The sequence below is a fragment of the Natator depressus genome, chromosome 7, assembly GCF_965152275.1.
Source record: "Natator depressus isolate rNatDep1 chromosome 7, rNatDep2.hap1, whole genome shotgun sequence".
Lineage (NCBI taxonomy): Eukaryota > Metazoa > Chordata > Testudines > Cheloniidae > Natator > Natator depressus.
The window spans coordinates 111313591-111332586 of NC_134240.1; the positions used below are offsets into that span (position 1 = coordinate 111313591).

The 18996-nt window shown below is 40.8% G+C and overlaps 1 protein-coding gene across 1 annotated transcript in view; it reads right to left on the reverse strand.

The window, feature by feature from the left end:
• TRUB1 (TruB pseudouridine synthase family member 1) overlaps positions 1-18996 on the reverse strand; it is a 40620-nt gene that overhangs the window by 11379 nt on the left and 10245 nt on the right. The window contains exon 4 of the mRNA XM_074960045.1: positions 1811-1892. Coding sequence (XP_074816146.1) covers positions 1811-1892 — 82 coding nt within the window. The remainder of the gene's footprint in view (positions 1-1810; positions 1893-18996) is intronic.

An 18996-nucleotide genomic window follows, 5' to 3' on the forward strand; every position in this document is an offset into this window, starting at 1 on the left:
CACTCTGCACTCAGTGTGATCCTTGAGGAAAAATTCTCCATGTCTCGTAGGCCGCTTTCCCTCCCCCACACTTAGGGCTCAGTCCGGGATTCCATGGGAATAGGGGGCACTTGGCATCTCACATGCTTAGGACCTAAAGGTCAAAGGGAAGTTGAAATTCAGCTCCGAACCTCAGCAGTGTATAATGTGAAAAATCAGTAACTGTGGAGGAAGCTGAAACAGCCGTTTGGGAGGTTGTTAAGAGATGGGAAGAGAAGGAAACAAATAGGGGGAAGTAAGGGTGGAGGAGATCACGTGGTTCTTCTGCTCTCCCCTTTGCAGAATTCACAATACAATCTCACTGGTCTGCACTAATGGCGGCAAGCCCCAGTAAATTTCTGAATGCAGTGAAGACAGCAAGCAAGCAAGGCTAATGGATCATGAAACATACCTGGTTCATCCATTCTGGCAATGGGAATTGAGTTTTAATTACTTGTGATAATACTTCATCATGGCCTGGTGAATGTTCTGCAGTGTATTTTGTCAGCGTAACAGAGTGTTAGCACAGAATCATGCATTCTGCCTTTCTGAGAAGCAAGTAGAGACCACTTTGATTTGTACCTATTATAAAACTGTGTGGTTTAGCAACTCAGATAGGCAACCTTACAAAAGCCTAGATAATAAGATTCTATTGTAGCCCCTGACCACTCAGTAGTGAATGGAGGCAGAGTGAGCAAGTTCTCTGAGCAGCACCAGGCAGTCAAAAAGATATTACCAGCCAGCATCGGCAATGCAGTTCAGGGTGAAACAGGAACTGGTGCTTGCTTGCACCAAGGGTAAGGAGAAAAATTACAAACAAGAGGGAAGGGAAAAAATTCAGCATACCTTCTTCATCACAAGATAATGAACGGTAATTTTATTGTATTTACCTGTTCCTAGGTATCAGAAACAGAGTGGGGCTTCTAAGAGTTGCTAGGAGACCAACTATCTAGAGCATTCTTTTTACGTTGGGAAAGAATTAATGGCAAAACACTTTCAGGTGGGTTCCCAATTAGTCCTGCATTATTTCTCAGACACACAGTGGTTTCTTTGCCCGATCTGTGAATGCACTCCAGAACGTGTGAACTGACAAAGCAGTAAATAGAATTAGTTCAAAACTGTCAAACCTATGCACCGTGGTCTTTGTGTAGGAGAGGCTCATTTATTTAGATTGCTAAGAGCCAGCCTGCAAAATAGAGACAGCATGAACAGGTGAAAAAGTGAGTCTATGCCAGCCCCATCTTAAAATAAAAAAGCCTGTACTTAAAGGGGCTTTTTGGAGGAGAGACGAAAGTACTTCTTTCCTTCTGGGTTTGAAGGGCAAAGGCATCCCTCATGGGATTGTCCACTGAAGGATGACAATTTTACTGGTGATGCCAGTACACTGAAGGCAAAACAACACAGCTATGCCTGATTCTATTTTTCACCTTACTAGTTTGAGGCTAGTTTCTTGAAAAAACTGAAATCAACCACTGTGCTGGACCCACCTGTGAGATCTTAGGCACTGAGGTTAAAGCTGAAAGAATCATGCAATTTGATTTAGAAATTACATTTAATTCTCAGCACCGTATGAGACACAAAGCTCCAAAGAGCTATATCCTCTTGTCCCCAAGAAGGTATTTTTCTTTTAATATTAACCGTTGCAGCAGGTCAGTTTTTTTTCCTTTCCCTCAAATGCAATGCTGAAAAAATTAAAGAGTGTGAAGTCCAAAATGTCTCCCTCACTTTGGTAAGATACAGGCCATTTATTGCACTTTACATTAATCTATATCTATGATTTAATTAAAGTTACCATAAGGCTTTTCTTCAGTTACTTTTCCTGTAGCATCTAATGTATCAGTAGCTTTTCCCAATTCCCCAATGGCCAGGTACTTCTGTGAAGGAAAAAGAAGAGATTAATGTCTTTAAGAGTTTTAACTGAACATCTAGTGAGAACTTCAGATGGCACTACTAAAGCTGAATCATGAATAACCAACCACACAACTCTGGGGAACCAAAGATGGAAATATTAAGATACGAAACTCACAAGAAATGAAATCCAGCATTATGTGGACATATCCTTTCATTGATTTAGGATTTTCAAAAAGATTTAGGTAATGTGGTAGCTAAGCAACATTAAAACTAAGTTGGTGTGCTGTAAGGGCTTAACAATAGAAATATTTTAGTGAAATAAAAGAATGAGCAAACTATTTGCCATAATATCATCTTACATACAGTAGGATCTTTCATCCCAAAGGACTGCACAGTGCTTTACAATCTTAATACAATATGAGACAGAGAGAAGATGAAGGACTTATGAATCACGGTAATGCGGCCATCTCTGAGGCAAAGCAGGACAACTGTTCAGCAGTGGAATGGAGTACTACACCATAGTATGGACGGGAAAGGAAGAAGAATTATCTGATTATCAATGCTATAAAATTTATTAGCACAACAAACAGAATTACACACCCTGTAGTATAGCAAAGGAGATAGCGCCAATACAGAACGCCCAGTACTCCATGCATTATTCACATCATCCCTCGTAGGGACCCTCAGTGCAGATGAGTTGGCTCACATGTAGTCATCAAGTCAGCATTTTCCAATGTCTCCCACTGCCCACAGCCTGGGTACCAACTTTTATATTGGTTTATGCTAACACCCACTAGCCTTATACATATTTAGTGATGATTTTAGCCACGGGCTTCCATACCTCAATAATATTGGGGTTCCTAACATCTATAGGTTAATTAACCATTTACCTCATAGTTATTAGCATTTAAGTCAACTAGTTGCTACAGTATACCTGCAATTAGTACATGTAAGTTTTGATTAAACTCAACATCCTCCAAACTTTCTCTAAAATCCCAAAAGCATATATCTGCGGTTCCTCACTTCACCATTTTCTGTCGTGTACCACTGTAAGACACACCTTGTGACATAAGGTCATCTATGAGTTAGTTACTTATGAAAAGCTAGGCCTTGATTAGGCTAAGCTAATTGTCACACAGGTATCAGGCCTGCAGCCACCTACACTTTATTCATATGGCCTATCAGTGTCCTTGGGTGCCAGGCTACAATAATCTCCAAACAATCCACAAAAGTTACTAGTTTACAACTCTCTCTCTCTGTAAATAAAGCAATATGGAGAACAGTCTTCAAACTACTGGGGCACAGCCAGAGAGCAAGAAAGGACTTTTGAACAATAAGATGCAAAATAAAATACTATATATTGGACAACTTTTTCAGATGTTACAATGAGTGCGTGAACAGGTCTGAATGGTTCGATTACTACTAAACCTTTAAGGTCTTTCATTAGATTTCAGGCTGAAAGAGGTTCCAATGGAATGAAAGCCCTGGCATCTTCCTGGCATGGATGATGATTTTTTAAAATCTGGTTATAAGCAACTAGCCTCAGGCTGCCCATTACAACCACATTGTTAAATTTAACATTCCAGCAGTGGAGAAAAATTCTTTATGCTGGATCTATATAAACAGAAACTCCATCACTGAATGGTGAACACATTCCACAGTCTGGGTTTCTATCTCTTCGGTTCTGCATAAGGTCATAAACCTTTCTAATTTACAAAAAGTGCATGTATCAAAGGATAATTGCAAAGAGAAAATCCCAGTCTAGTTATAGACCAACAAAGCGAGGGGTACACTAATCCACACCTGGAGAAAAATCAAGCCACAAAAGGTCAAGGAAATTGAGAGTTATATTTGATTCATTATCAATCTCAACAGCTCCATTGGGTATTTGTAATTATTTATTACAGTCCTCATAGGCCATTTACAGGGTCTGGGATCCCTTCAGTCCCTGCTGATCACAGGAGGTTGCAGAGGAGAGGCCAAGAGCTCAGACTGAGCCTAATGCTCCTCTTAGACCTCACTTGACTGTCTTAGAATTCGGAGTTGTCTTCCCTTGGAGTTAAGCTCTCCCTGCCCTCAGAAACATCTACTGAGTCTGATTCTGGTGACCTTTTCCCATCTCCACTGGCCATTTGTCTCTTCAATTTTTAAAAATACATCTACAGGCGCCAATCCAGCTCTCTCATAAGTGATAAATTACCACATCGCCATAGAGAAACAGCTGCTCCTCAGCATCTCCAGCTCAGCTCAGACCCTCCTTAACAGAAAGAGAAAGAGGGTGGGCACTGCAGCGCACTCCAAAGGGTAACAAAGATGGGCTTGTGGAGCAAGTGCCAATGCTGAAGACTTCTCACAGAGAACACCCCACCAGCAGCTCCCTCTCATCTCCACTGAGCAAGCTCTGGCCCAATCACCTCCGCTAATCTCTCCCTGGGATATACAGTTGAGAGTTGATCTCTCAGGTAACCAGGTCCCAAATCATTTAGGGATTAAAACCAGCACCTTGAATTCAAGCCAGAAGTTTATTGGGAGCCACTGCACATCATGGAGCACCAATCCAATGTAATCCTCCTTAACAAGCAAGTGGCAGCATTCTTCACTAGCTTCAACTTTCAGCCCCACCTACAGCTATCTAATCTGGAGGAGACAATGGAGGGATAATTGTGGCAAAGCCTGTATTGGACAGAAATGGTCACATGTGCCCTGCTACTATCTGGAGAGGGAGGCTCTTGCTTCTATAGCAACTGGAGCCAAAGCCAGCCTGGCAATCAGAAAGTTGTGGGAATTGACAAACCTCCCAAGTGCACTGCATTACGTGATACATACAACATTAGTGCTGCCTCCCTGTTCTCGTGTGCTGAAAACTACAGCTGTGGTTCACAGAGCAGAGACCACCCTCCTCTAGCAGCTCAGGGCTTTCTGCCCTGTCTTTCTCTCTCCTCCCTGCAAAAAGCAGAGAGGTGTCTGAGGGAGTGACCCCATGAACTAACAACTGTAGAGAGGGAGGAAGCAGGCTAAGCCACTGCATTTTTCCACGGGAGACTGAGCTGCTCCCAGACTAAACTGATTGTATTGTGGGGCAGCACCCACCACCTACTTCCTCTCTAAAATTGCCTTCCCCAAGGCACTCCACGTGAGGTTCAGGCAGAAACCCTCTCTCTAAGCCTCCCAGTGCTCAAACAAGCTGTGCAGGGATTTTCCCCCACCACTTTTCCACACTGTAAGAGACTGCAAAACAGGCTTGTTTCATCCACACAGTGAGGAAATATCCCTAAAAGCAGGTGTTAGTGTCAAAGCATGGGGCATTCTGTCAATTATGGTGGGATGTGGAACAAAAGCCAGGTGTTCCACACTTTGATCATTCGTGACACATCTGATGGCTTGGGTCACCCACTGGCAGATTTGCAGGATGAGAGGTGTGGGGCAGCTTTTTTTCCTGCAGTCATCACTGCAAGTGGGACCCTGGTAACCTGAGCCATTCCCTTTGGCTCTGCCGGGTAAGACTGGCAGGAGTCACACACAAATGGTAAACCCCCCGGGGATTACATAACAATGTTTCTTTTGGTAAAAGAATAGCCACTCTAAATAAATGCTTCCAGTTTTAGACTTCAACTGATATTTACCGGTTAAACCCTGATACCCAGGCTTAATATACAGATTTACCGGGGGGGGAGGGGGGGGGAAGGTACATGGGTTCTCTGCACCCATAGCTAGGAACTTTACATTCTTTCTAGTCAGTTTCACAATGGTAAGAGACCCTGGGCTGACAGCCAGGCATGTCCATACCACTTGTCAGTGAAAATGCCAGAGAGACCATGGGAACAGTACTTCTCAGTTTTGTTTTATTTTATATATCAAAGTTTTATTGGGAAAAGGGCCAGAGACCTGAAATCCTAAATTATAACCTGTTTTAAAAGCTTTTTTAAAAAAATGGAACAGCAACTTTTAGAAGAGAGACTCAACCTCTGGGATGCAATTGTAAAATAGGGTCATTAGTAGCTGTCTTTAAAGTTGCAAGGTGGCTCTCATTGCTGGAATTTCCTGGAAAGGAAGTACTGTAGGAAGTAGGACAAATGGTTCTTAGAGTTCATTTGAGGATAAGCTATTTTCAAATCTGAGCAGCAATTGAACATGGGACTGTAGGAGGAAAAAAAAAAAAAAAGTTAAGAACCCTATTTGATAGACTGAGAATCATCAGAGAAATCAGATTTGAGATAAATAGAAGATCAATATATGTATGTGCCTGACTAAGATGTGAGCATAGGAAGCCTACAGAGGTTGCAAGGACACTGGTAGCAATCAGCTGGAGCACAAAATGGGTAAGTGTGCATCAAAACTACCAAGCTGGTGCCTAATCATGTAATTGCATGCTTTGCGCCTACAGTTCCCATACCTGCAGATGCATCTTGGTTGCAAACGTGGGCCTCTGTATGTATGAAATTGGCCCTATATGGTTATTTATAAAAGTACATTCAATTTGTGTCCATAGATTCATAAAATTTATCACTAACTCCTGACCAAGATTAGTTATTTACGTAACTTGTCAAATTTATTTCAATAGCACCTAAAGGTTTCAGGCAAGACCAGGGTTCCATTGTGCTAAGCACTGTTCAAAACAAATAGCAAGAAACAATGCCTGGCTCTAAATAGAAAAGACAGCCCAAGGATAGGAGAAAATGGATGATTATTTTAGTCCCGATTATTTTACAAAACAAAAGAACTTCCAGCAGCCATGATCAGACATATTAAAAGCAGAAGACCCCCAAACAATTTGAAAATGTTACCAAAAGACAAAATTAAGATTACAGAGGGGACAAAAAGAATTTTATGACAAGTTCAAAATTAACAAATAGCAAACGTCCTCTTACTACAGAGAAACTACAATTTCTCTCCTCTAGCATCCATTTTTCTCCTGCGTGAAAAAGCTGACTTCGTGCTAAAGCTGTACTAAATTTTATTTACTGTTAGATGCTGTAATCGTTCTGTCATTGCTGAAAAACTATCTGATCTTTACCCTAGGACTAGCTGGATTGTCTGACCCCTTATATCACCCTCTTACTTAAAACGCTCTAAAACATGGGGTGACCTGATTTTCAAAGTGAAACACTAGCACCACCCATCAGAGGGGAGCCTGCAGCCGAAAGTTCTGCCAGAGATCAGGAAATGATTTGATAACTCGGGGGATGTAGCCAGACACTGCAGGGAATTCTAAAAGCTAGAACAAAATACTAGAGTTTTGTAAAAATATTAGGGACCTCAGATCATCCCCCAGATTTCAGTGATACATGGTCACACTGCTAAGCACAAACAAGGTCTTACAACATGCAGACCCATTCAAGAAACCAGCTGCTTGGTAGTACCAGGTCTCTTAATTCAAAGCTTCCAGACACCTTCCCCACTGGAAACTCTCTGCACTCACTAGAAAAAAAAAATCTCAACCTTGGTCTTGAATAGAGGTCATTTCCAGTTTTGTTTTGACACAAGCTCATTCCCTCCTTCCCACTGCTAAACTCTACCACCTGTTCAATGGATTACACAGGGGAAACACAACCCCCCACCCCACCCCTAACTTTTTGAGGAATCGGGTATTATGGAAATTCTGGATTTTCTTTCTCCCAGAAATAGAACAGACTCTTCACAGGAGAAAAGAGATGGTTTTAGAATGGTGCAATGGGGTATAACTAGGAATGTCAAAGTAAATTATGAAAATTAATATTTAGGTTAAATCCAAAGAAGTTTCCTCATGCTAAGATCTAGTAAACTCCAAATGGCAGCGGTACAAGAATCTTTGAGTGACTAGAAAGGGGCACCAAAAGGAACAGAACTGCTTCAGCGTGGGAATAGACAGATCTGCTAACAGGTCATCTGTTTCTGACTCCCATGATTTCATAATTAAAAAAAAAAAAAGTTGACTCTGTGTCAGCACTGTTATTCAATATTTTGTTGAAGTGGGAAGGAAGAATTGTATATGTAGCGAATACAAATATGTAATTTACAGAGGTCAGAAGGAGGGGGTGGGTGTAGGAGAGAGAGAAAACAGAAAAATTTTAACTGGAGCGGGCTCTTTAAATACTCTCCGTTTTGTGAGGCAACAGTTCCCACAGCACAGTAAGTGTAGCCTCTTCAAAATTTTCAATACTGTACTTTAAAAAAGTCTGAATATGAATAGAGCATGAAGCAGAGATATTAATAGGTTAGCCCCTGCGGTTAACATGAAAGAGAGAGACTTGAGAAATACACAGCACGCAGAGCCAGCTCACTAATGGTAGGGCAGCAGGCAAATTAATACCTGCACTACATACCTGGGGCCCTTTTATAACCTATATTTTGGGGAGAAGATGTGGGAGGAAAAAGAGGGAGGGGAAGGGAAACCAGAAGAGTGTTTGAATTCAGTAGCTCCAGTACCTATGTTTAAAAAAATATATAGGGTAATACAAATCTTCCAGTGCAGATATAAATCACTAGAGTGGACTGTCAGAGACTTTAAGGTTGCAGAAGCATTTCCATTCAAACCCCATTTTCAGACACACAGAACTTTCCAAAATTATCACATTTTGCTCTGAAATTTGCCATGTGAATTTTTTTCTTAACTTAAGCAAACACGGTTGAGTTGTTTTTAAGATATGAGGAGGGGATGACGGAGGGAAGAAGTGGGGATATGGGAAGGAGCACCTTCCCCATTATACAAAGACGATTCTATCTGACCTTCCCTCTAATAAAAGGTATCTCTAGCAAAAAGGAGTCATGGTAGAAAGATCAAATTTGCCAGAGGAGTAGCTCCTATGGGGGAGGAATGCCTTTACGTGTTCCAGTGAAAACTGATTTTGATTTGACCAAGTTACGATCTGCTGGAAAAAACTGCATAGTTGGTATACACAGTATGTTTTGCATTGAGTTCTCTCAATAAACTCATACAAGGATTAGCAGCTGTGCACCCTTTGCCCTGCAAAATGTCTCATTGGCACAAGTCATCTTATCAAAATCAGTTACTTAGTAGCCATATACAACACATTTCCTTTTCACGATATATGGCAGCCTTGCTTAGGTGCAATTCAAGGGACGAGACTGTTAGCTTCAAATATAATGTAGTTGTCAAATGAAATAGCCTATATTTGCCAGCAGCATTTCACTATTACTCTGTGTTTTCACTTAATCTATACAATACATTCTGACAGCAACATTTAATGTGTGGTTACCGTACAAATGGCTACTGCAGAATGCCTCCTAGAAAAGGCAAACAGCAGAATCCTCTATGAATAATGGGCTATGGACATCAGCATCCAGATCTAATTTACCTGTTCAATGTTCAGATACCCTGGTGATCAGTGCTATAGATAAACACTGGATTGAAACTGTATTATATTTTATTATGTAATAAATAATAATAATAAAACAGACTCCCTAGGCTTCCAGGCTGTCCTTCATCTGGTTCCTGTTCCTGCCCCAACCTTACCGGAGCCTTGTTCCAGCCTGCTCAAGCCTTGTCCATGTCCTTCTCTTTTATCCAGCCCTCCATCACCTCCTGACTCCCAAGCCCTAGGACTGACTCCAACCCTGCTTCGACCTATGGCCTGCATCTGGACTCTCACTACGATACCGATTTGGTTTGTCTATGGATCTGACCTCAGTTCTGACCCATGGCCTGTCCTTGGAACCAAGTTTTACCACTGCCCTCGGCCACGTCCTGATCCTACATCCGGCACTGACCACCACTCCAACCACCAGGTCCGACTGCCTGGAATCAGAGCCTGACAGAGTCAAGGTTGTTTGTGGAGCCTTACCTTTGGCATTTCCTGACATCTGCATGCTTCACTGTGCAGGCATAACTTTATCTGAACACACTCTTTTTGTACCGAACACCCCTTTGCATTTCCACAGTGCCTTCCATCAAAGTATCTCAAAGCACTTTTAAAACAATGAATTCAGCTTCACAATATCCCTGTTAAGTAGGTAAGTATTAGCTCTGTTATACAAGGAAGAAGGGAGGAGGCAGGAACACTAAGACCCATTTTCAAAAGTTGACACTGATGTGAGGTGACCATCTTGAGACAGTTAGCATCCACAACATATATATGAATGAAAACAATCAGGCCTTGTGTGTCACAGTGGGTACACAAAAATTGAAGCACTCAAAATCAATTTTTGAAAAATCTGGGTTCAGGTGATTTTCTCTAGGTTTACTCAGGAAGCCTATGACTAGAACCCAGTTCTCTTAATTTCAGTCTCTTGCCCTAATAAGGCTATTTTTCTGCCACTTCCATTTACAAGAACTACAGCTCCTAATCATTACAGTACAACAAATAATAATTAGCAGCAAATTCCACCACCTAATTACATATTCTTTGAAGCAGTATTTCCTCTTATTGATGATAAGTTTACCTGCTATTAATTTAATAGTGAATCCTTGTCCTCTACTGTGGAACAGTGTAAAAGAGAGGACCGATCATTTCTTACTGTACCCTCCATAATCTTAAATTGTTCAGTTAAAAAAAAAGGAAACACTTGTCAAGGTCTAAAATAAGTAGTGTGGGCATGTATCATTTTTCCAATGTGTGTGTGTTATATTCATGGAAGTAGGTAGCAAATATCTGCTCAATTCACTCTTCACAGCTACAGGAGCATCTGCTTTTTACACAGCCTCACAGCTCTTTCTGTTCATCATTTCAATGATTAGACTCTGCTCTGTTCTTCTTGTAAAATTCTTTAACAGATGAAGAGTCAGATCATCTCTCTTTCAATGGAGCAAGGAAACAGGAGAAGATACAGTGCAAATATTGGGTGTGTGAGAGGGGGAGTATTTGTTTGTTTTACTGATTCTTAAATTTAGGGAGGAGGTGGTTCTTCCCACCCAAGATTAGAAGCTTCCCAAGGAAACTGGCCCTTACTTCAGCGCGTTTCATAGTGCACAACAGTCAAGGGATTCTTTTTCACGTTTTACCTTTTTATCTCCCGAGTGCATGCTTTTAATTATTAACCCTCACTAATGATGAAAGGCCAAATACAGATACCTTTACTCATGATTTTAGTCCTATTAAAGTCAATGGGACTACTGAAGAGCATTTGTGGAGTAAGGTGCCGTTCAGTGTAAGGGCATCAAAAAATTCTAGTCCTAAAGAAAAAACTCCCCCCACACCACACCCCACCCCCAAGAGCCAGCCATATCCTCACTTGAGTAGATTTATAGGCAAAATAATGGCCATAATAGGAAAGACAAGTGACAAATTTATCTCCCCAATCAATGAAGCAGCATGTCACCGCCTTTTAGTACAACAGAAGATCTACTTTGCGGGACCATTTGAATATACTCCTGGCAACTTTCATAAATAATTTACATTTGTTTACAATAATTACTTCCATGCTGTAGGTGTTTATTTCGTTTAGGACAGTGCTATTTTGACTATGCAACAATAAAACCATTTCAGACAAATTTATAATCACAAAATCATGAAAGAGGGTGAAGTCCTGACTCCATTTGAGTTAATGGGAGTTTTACCAATGACTTCAACTGGGCCAGGATTTCACTCCGGGTATGTCTACGCTGCAATTAGATCCCCGCAGCTGGGTATCTAACTCAGGCTTGAGGGACTGTTTAAATGCAGAGTAGACATTCAGTCTTGGGCTGAAGCCCGGATTCTACAACCCTGACAGGTAAGAGGGTTCCAGAGCTTAGGCTGCAGCCCGAGACCGAACATCTACACTGCAATTAAACAGTACCGCAAGCCTGAGTCAGCTGGCACAGACCAGTTGCGGGTGTCTAATTGCAATGTAGACATCCCCTCACAATGTTTTGCTTAGTCTGTATTGCACAGTGTATTATTTTACTGGAATGGATAGCTGGCTAGATAAAATACCACAAGGCAAGCAGGTGCCCTTGATCTGCTTGTGTGGTGCTACTGTGGGGAAAAGGTGTTTTAATACTAAACAGTAAAGATGTGTGCCACATAAAGATTCCTCTGAAAAGAAAGTCAGTCATTTAGTTTCTTACACTTGAAAAAATTCACTGCATGCACTAGGATGTTTCTGCAAAAAAAAATTTAACAGAAAAAAGGAAACTTTAAAAAAAAAAAGGCATAATTACCCCACGGAACTCATTGCCACATGATGGTGGCCAAGTCAAAAAAGAATTAGATATTAATATGCATAATTATTATATCAACAATTACATTAGATAATATACAAAAACGTAGGGATCTAAATTCTCATGCTTCTGGGCATAAGACAACTCGATGTAAATTACTGATTAGGAAATAATGTTCCCTATGAGGCATTTATTTCATTATAGGCTCTTGCATCTTTCTCTACAACGTCTGGGACTAACCTCTGCAGAAATGATACTGGATTAGATGGAGCATGAATCCAATCAGCCACTTCCTAGAATGATCCTACAATAAACTTACAAGCCAGTAAGAAGTTCTCATACTACAAAGGAAGTTGGTCCAGTTTCTCCTGGAGAATCCTTAAGAAGCAAGCTCCGTATTTATGAGACAAAACATGGTGAAGCTACACTTAAAAAAGGCTGGATAATTGAAATAGTTTCCATGCCCCATTCAGGATCCTTGGGAGTTCAGTTTTCTAACTATAAAGAATCCACACTGTTCCACATCAGGCTACTAACTCAGCATCTTCATTCTCCCCTTGATCCCTATTTGCCTCTTTGAGGCGATTTGGAGTTTGGGTTTTATATTATCCAGATGACATTTTGATAGTGAGCCCCTCTGGAGAGGCTGCAACCTTTGAGATCAAATGCTCAATTCACCTACTCTCCACTCAAGCATTTGCAATCAATGCAGGGAAGTCAATTCTAATTCTCCACAAGTCACTGGAGCTCCTGGGGCTTCCGATAAAAAAAGAAGAATGACTAGAGATTCTACCCTCCAGAAAAGAAAAGCAGGTTTTCAACCTGTCAGTATTTGAGGATTCAGAGCACAAAATGCTCATGATGGCCCAACTTCTGGTCTCATTTACCTTGGTATGACCCCAGTAAAGACTCTGGGGTCACCCTGATGCATGTGACCCTGCTGAGGAGAATGTGAGTGAAGCCAGAGTTGGGCTCTTTATAAAGCAATTAACTAAATATGAGTGAACATGCTACCTGGGTGTCTGAAGTTTTGATTATCCTGTTTTATCTCACTTCAGTGAAGGCTTTCTGTGCTAGAGACATCCCTGCTGCACAATCTCCCCCTGCCCCATTGGGAATTATTAGAATAATGCAATATCTCATTACTGGCTGCTTAGGCTGTCAAGCCTCCTACCTCCCTGATGAGCCCACAACTTCTTTCTGCATAGCTACATTATTACAGCACATCTTAGCGTGGGAGAGATTTTTCCAAAGCAATGGTTTCCTTTAAACTTTTTGCTGTTAGCAAGAGCTCTCTAAATTATCTGCCCACAAACATCACCTCCACATAGTCTCAGTCTTAGGAACAGAGTTACTCTGATCAGACTACCTAACGTCTTTCAGAGGAAGAATAGCATGCTAGTCTTTGAGCCATAAGAGTAGCCCATTCACATGCCGTAATTTATTCCACAACTTTGCTGGAACATTTGAAATAAAAAAAAAAACATACAGAGACGTCTATTTCTGGAAAAATATTAAGGAACTTGATAAGAAACTTGGAGCTTTGAGAAACTTTGCTGGACGTTTCTATTTCTTTTGAGTTAGTCCTTAAGGAGGTCACATACTTGATTACAGAACTGATAAATCATGATATTCTTTACAGAGGCTGAATGAATTACAGCTCAGGGAATCATGCTGGTGGCAATCAAATCAGCTTAAATTTGATAGGACGTTTGGAAAAATTCTGACATCCATCTCTTTGGTAGAGCTGCCATACAGAGTTCACAGCAACCACGTAAGTTTTGGGGCACGAGTGTAATTATGCTGCCAGTGTTGATAGACTGGATCTGATTTCTCTTGAAGACAGCTTTAACGGAATTAAAAAGAAAATCCCCAGCAGAAACGCATATTGAATGTAGTGGAATCGAACATAAAAAGGAGAGAATTAGAGCAAAAGTAACAATTATTTCAAACACATGATGTATGATGAAGTAAGAGACATCCAATCTAGTAGACAGCACGACAGCTAAAAGGCAAAAAGTTTTTCAACAGCTTTAGAATAAAGAATAGTCATGGCTAACTACTATGAGTCCTGAGACCTCTGTAGCCACCCAGTTAAACCTACGAGTCTATCTACATAGATTTGCAGACTGGTTTAACCCTCACTTAAAAATCATTTTAACTTGTGTCAATAAATTACCAAATTAAACTAAACCAATTTGGATGAGAGTTAAATGGATTTAGGAGCATCTACATTAAGGATTTGTACTAGTTTAGCTAGAACTATTTCAAGCTGATTTAGCTAATATGACAAAGCTTTTCTGTAATGGATAAGGTATTAAAAAAGGGGATGTCAGACTATAAAAAGTTAAAGTCTCAAGTAACAGGGACTCAACCTCAGGAACTATAGTAAGTTATATGAGTACTATCATCCTAATCCAAAGCCCACCAAGGTCAACGGAAAGACTCCAATTAGAGTCAGAGGTTAAGGCCAGAAGGACTACCGTCTGACCTCCTGTATATCAAAAGCAACTAATATAACCCAGCACCTTCACACTAAACCCAACAACCAAAACTAGGACAAATTAATATAAACCACAGGAGACTAGATGGTTATGTGCCACAGTGAGACAATAAGAGGGACTGAGACCTACCAACGCCGAGGTCCCTGCAATGGCAGGGAAATCATTGAGACAAATAACTGGATGATCCTTGCAAGTGACTTGCACTCAGTCACTGCAGTGGAAGGCAAAAGCCCCCAAGGTCATGGCCAATCTGACCTAGGGGAAAACACCTGAGCTTGTGAGCAAGAACCAGCCAGCCAAGCACCTGAGAGAGAGACTGCTTGGTACTACCTCAGAGTCCTGGCTCACCCTTTCCAATATCTCATCTCCGGCTGTGGCCTTCTATGATGCATCAGAGGAAGGAGACCTAAAAATATCTAGAATACACTGGGAAGAGAGAGTAACAGAATCCATTCCTGACCCCCTCCTGGTGGCCAGGTGAAGCCCTGAAACGTGAGCTTCTAGGAACGTAAGACAAACTGGAAGTAACCCCAGCTCTGCTGTCTCCTACTAGCACAAGCAACCCCATCACACAATCACACTCATAAATTTGCCCAGCTCTAAAGAGAGAGAGGTTCTTTGCCCCCACAATTGTTATTGGGAGGTTGTTTCAGAACCTCACTCCTCTGACAATGAGAAACCTTTCAATTTCCAGCCTGGCCAGTTTGTTCTTGTGGCAACATTGTCCTTTAGCTTAAATGGCTCTTCCCCCAGTTTGGTGTTTATTCCCCCGATGTATGTAAAGAGATCAGTCATATCCTCTCCTCAGCTAAACAAACTAAGCTCTTCCCTTATCTTCTCATAAGATAGGCCCTCCTCTTCCCGATCATCCTTGTAGTTCTTCTCTACACCTGTTCCACTTTGTATTCATCTTTCTTGAACATGGGAGACCGGAACTGTGTACAGTATTCCAGATGCAGTCTTACCAGTGCTTTCTGCAATGGCATTAATACTTTTCTATCACTACTGGAAATGCCTTGCTTGATATAGCCTAGGATGACGTTTGCCTTTTTCACAGCCATATCACATTGGTGCCTCAGTCATCTTGTGATCACCCAGGTCTCTCTCTTCCCCTATCATGTCCAACTGATGAGCCCCCAGAAATTCTTATTGTTAGACCCTTAGACCTTGCACTTGGTACTGTTGAATTTCATCCCATTTCTGTCACTCCAATCTTCAAGGTCATCCAGATCATTATCACACACTTTACTTTTTGTGACAAGGTCATTAATAAAAATCATGAATAAGATTGATTCCAAGACCAATACTTAAGGAACTCCACTAGTAACCTCCTTCCAGTCCAATAGTTAACCCTTCAACAAAACCCATTGCCTTCTCCCCTTAAGGCAGTTCTTTATCCAGTTTACAATGCTTGTACTAACCCCATATCCTCTAATTTACGTAATAATTTCCCATGTAGTACTGTGTCAAATGCTTTATTAAGTCCATGCATGTTAGATCTACTGTATTTCCCTTAGTGAAAAAAATCAGTTAATTTCTCAAAGAAAGAAATCAAGACAGTCTGGCATGATCTACCTTTGGAAAATCATGTTGAATTATATCCCCTTTGCTGTTTGTCTCCATTAACTTAATTAGCCTTTCCTTCACAATCTGTTCTAAGGCAGAGATTCTCATACTTCATTGCACCATGACCCCCTTCTGACAACAAAGTTACTACATGATCCTGGGATGGGGGTGGAGCCTGAGCCCCACCAACCTGGGGAGGGGAGACAGGACCACAGCCCAAGCCCCACCACCCCTGGTGTGGTGGAGAGGGAGCCACAGCCTGACCCCCCACTACCCCAGGTGGGGCTGGAGCTAGGACTTCAGCTTCAGCCCTGGATCCCAGAAAGTCTAATGCTAGCCCTGGCAACCCCCTTAAAATCGGGTCACAACCCATTCTGGTGTCTTGACCCACATTTTGAGAACAGCTGTTCTATAGCACACTACTGAGGGCAGACTAACAGGTCTTCAATTGCCAGGATCACTTTTTTCCCTTTCTTAAAAATAGTGACAATGTTAGCTATACTCCAGCCATATGGCACTAGCCCCAGATAGATAAATTTATTAAAAATCCTTGCTCCTAGGCTACCAATCTCATGTGCCAGTTCTTTCAGTATTCTCGGATGGAAATTATCTGGTCCCCCTGATTTAACCACATTAAGATCTTCACATTTTTCTCCCACCTCAGATGTCGTAATTTCCATTTCTATACACTCATTTCCATCTGCCATCCTGCCTTCATACCCATGTTCCATATTATCATCCTTATCGAAAACCAAGGCAAAGTATTCATTTAGTTTTTGGGTCTTCCTCTTCAACCTCCTTCCCATCCACACTGCATAGCGCCCAACCTCATCCTTTCTTATTCTTTTTTTTTTTTTTTAATATAGATATAAATCCCAAGCCTCTTCCACATTTAAGTCTTTGATTGCTTCAATCGAGTTGATGTCTTCAACTAATTCCCTTAATTTCCCAAAGTCTTCCCTTTTGAAACCAAAATCCATAGCTGATTGCTTGGTTTTTGATTATCCTTCTACTTCATTTAAACTAAATAAACTCAGGATCACTTGAACCAAAGTTATTTCCTATGAGTAGCTTTTCTAGGACATCCTCATTACTTACCAAAACCAAATCTAAAACTGCATCACAATTGACTGCTAGGGACTTTAAATCAGGCCCTATTGCCACAACTGCTTTTCTGTCTTTTATCTCTTCTTAAACCTGGGTGAATATCAGTCAGGCTCTAGTTCAGATCATCATCACAGCATCTATAAATAGTTTATTGGTCATGGATCAGAGATGAAAAAAGGAAGAAAAATAGTCAGCATGAAATGCATTAGAGGAGCTGTCAATTGACTTTAAAAAGTCAATTATTTTTAAGTCATTATTGACTTTCCTAAAGTAACAAAATCTGGAGAGCACTTGACTGTTATATTGATTTCTTCATGTATTCTTGCCCATTTTTCCATTTTAAAAGTATTCTCTAAACAACAGGACTTTACATTTTCAGCTTTCAAGATGTATGCAAAACCCCTAACACCCAGGGCTGGAACCAATCCTACTGGATTAACTGGAGCAGGCCCACCTATCCACTTACCCAACATCTATTGCCTGGAAATGTAAACACACAAGTCAAGGTTTTGATGCAACTAGCCAGAAAGTACAACCAGAGGTGAGTCAAGTTCCCATCTGTTAACTATGCAGAATGATAGCTCTCCAAATCCACCTGTTGTCACTTGTGCTTTGCATACTAATGTCTCAATCCTGCAAATACTTATGCACAGAATTAATTCATGTGAATAGCCCAACTGACGATAAAGGAATTCCTCACATGACTAATGCTACTTAGGTAGGTAAATGTTTGCAAGATCAGTCCTTAAGCTGGTAATACATGATGCTTTTCTCTTTTGTATGATAGCTCCCAAAATCCCCATTCAAGACTGGAGTCCCACAAAGTCTTTGTATATATGTTCCCCTGATCAAAGAGTCCTTAAAATCAGAGTCTAGGAGCGCATAATGTCCCAAATGCACAGTGTGTTTTGAATAAGAAAACATTAATAGAAGGTTACTTATTAGCCTTGCAGGTCTGTTTGACAGCCACTCTTAGAACCATCTATGCATTATATGTCATGCTGCCTTCGATGCATGGAACTCCCCAATGGAATTAACCCAGAACACAAGTACCCGCTCCTTCTCCAATTCCTTCCTCTTGACCAACTTTTGCTGTGATACCTACAAAGAAGTCAGCCAACTAATGATCTGGTTATACATCCATGGGAAACTGCTGTTTGTTTGTTTTTTATAATCTAGGATGATTTGGAAACATCAGTAACCACATATATAAATTTGTGTGATTACATAGATTATTTTTGTCACCTTTATCCTCCCTTCCTAATTTTGCTCACACTTGCTTGTTACATTTTGTGTCAAATGTTTTGGGGCTGGGATTATGCACAATGGAGCCCCCATCCCCACTTGCATCTAGCCATTATAGCAATACTAATAATAAAGATTAAAAAAAAAATCTAAGGGTTTCGTCTTTTAAGACTGCATGGAATTTTTAAGAAATCAGATGTGAAGAACAGATGTAATTTCATAACAGCTTGTGATGGAAGAATTATAGTATTACTCTTTTATGTCTACTTGAAGGAAAGGATAGGGGGGATGGGGATTTTAAAGTTTTGATTTAAAAACAGAAGACGTTACAATATTTACAGGACATCATTCATTATTGTGTTTCTATATCTCATATTTAAAATCTACAAAGAACTGAACATTGAAAAAACCTTCCTACAAAAGACCCCAATCATCAGTAAGCTCTCTGAGACAACATCAGAGAGACAAGGGTTTCCGACAGACAGTTAAGCATGCTTGTGATAGCAACACTTTGGGTCCCTGAAGGAATGAAGCCATTCTGAGTCCTTGCTTGATGCTGGATGTTTTAGTTGCCTGTATCACGATTCACCTCGACACAGAAAAAATATTCTGATCAATAACTTAGTG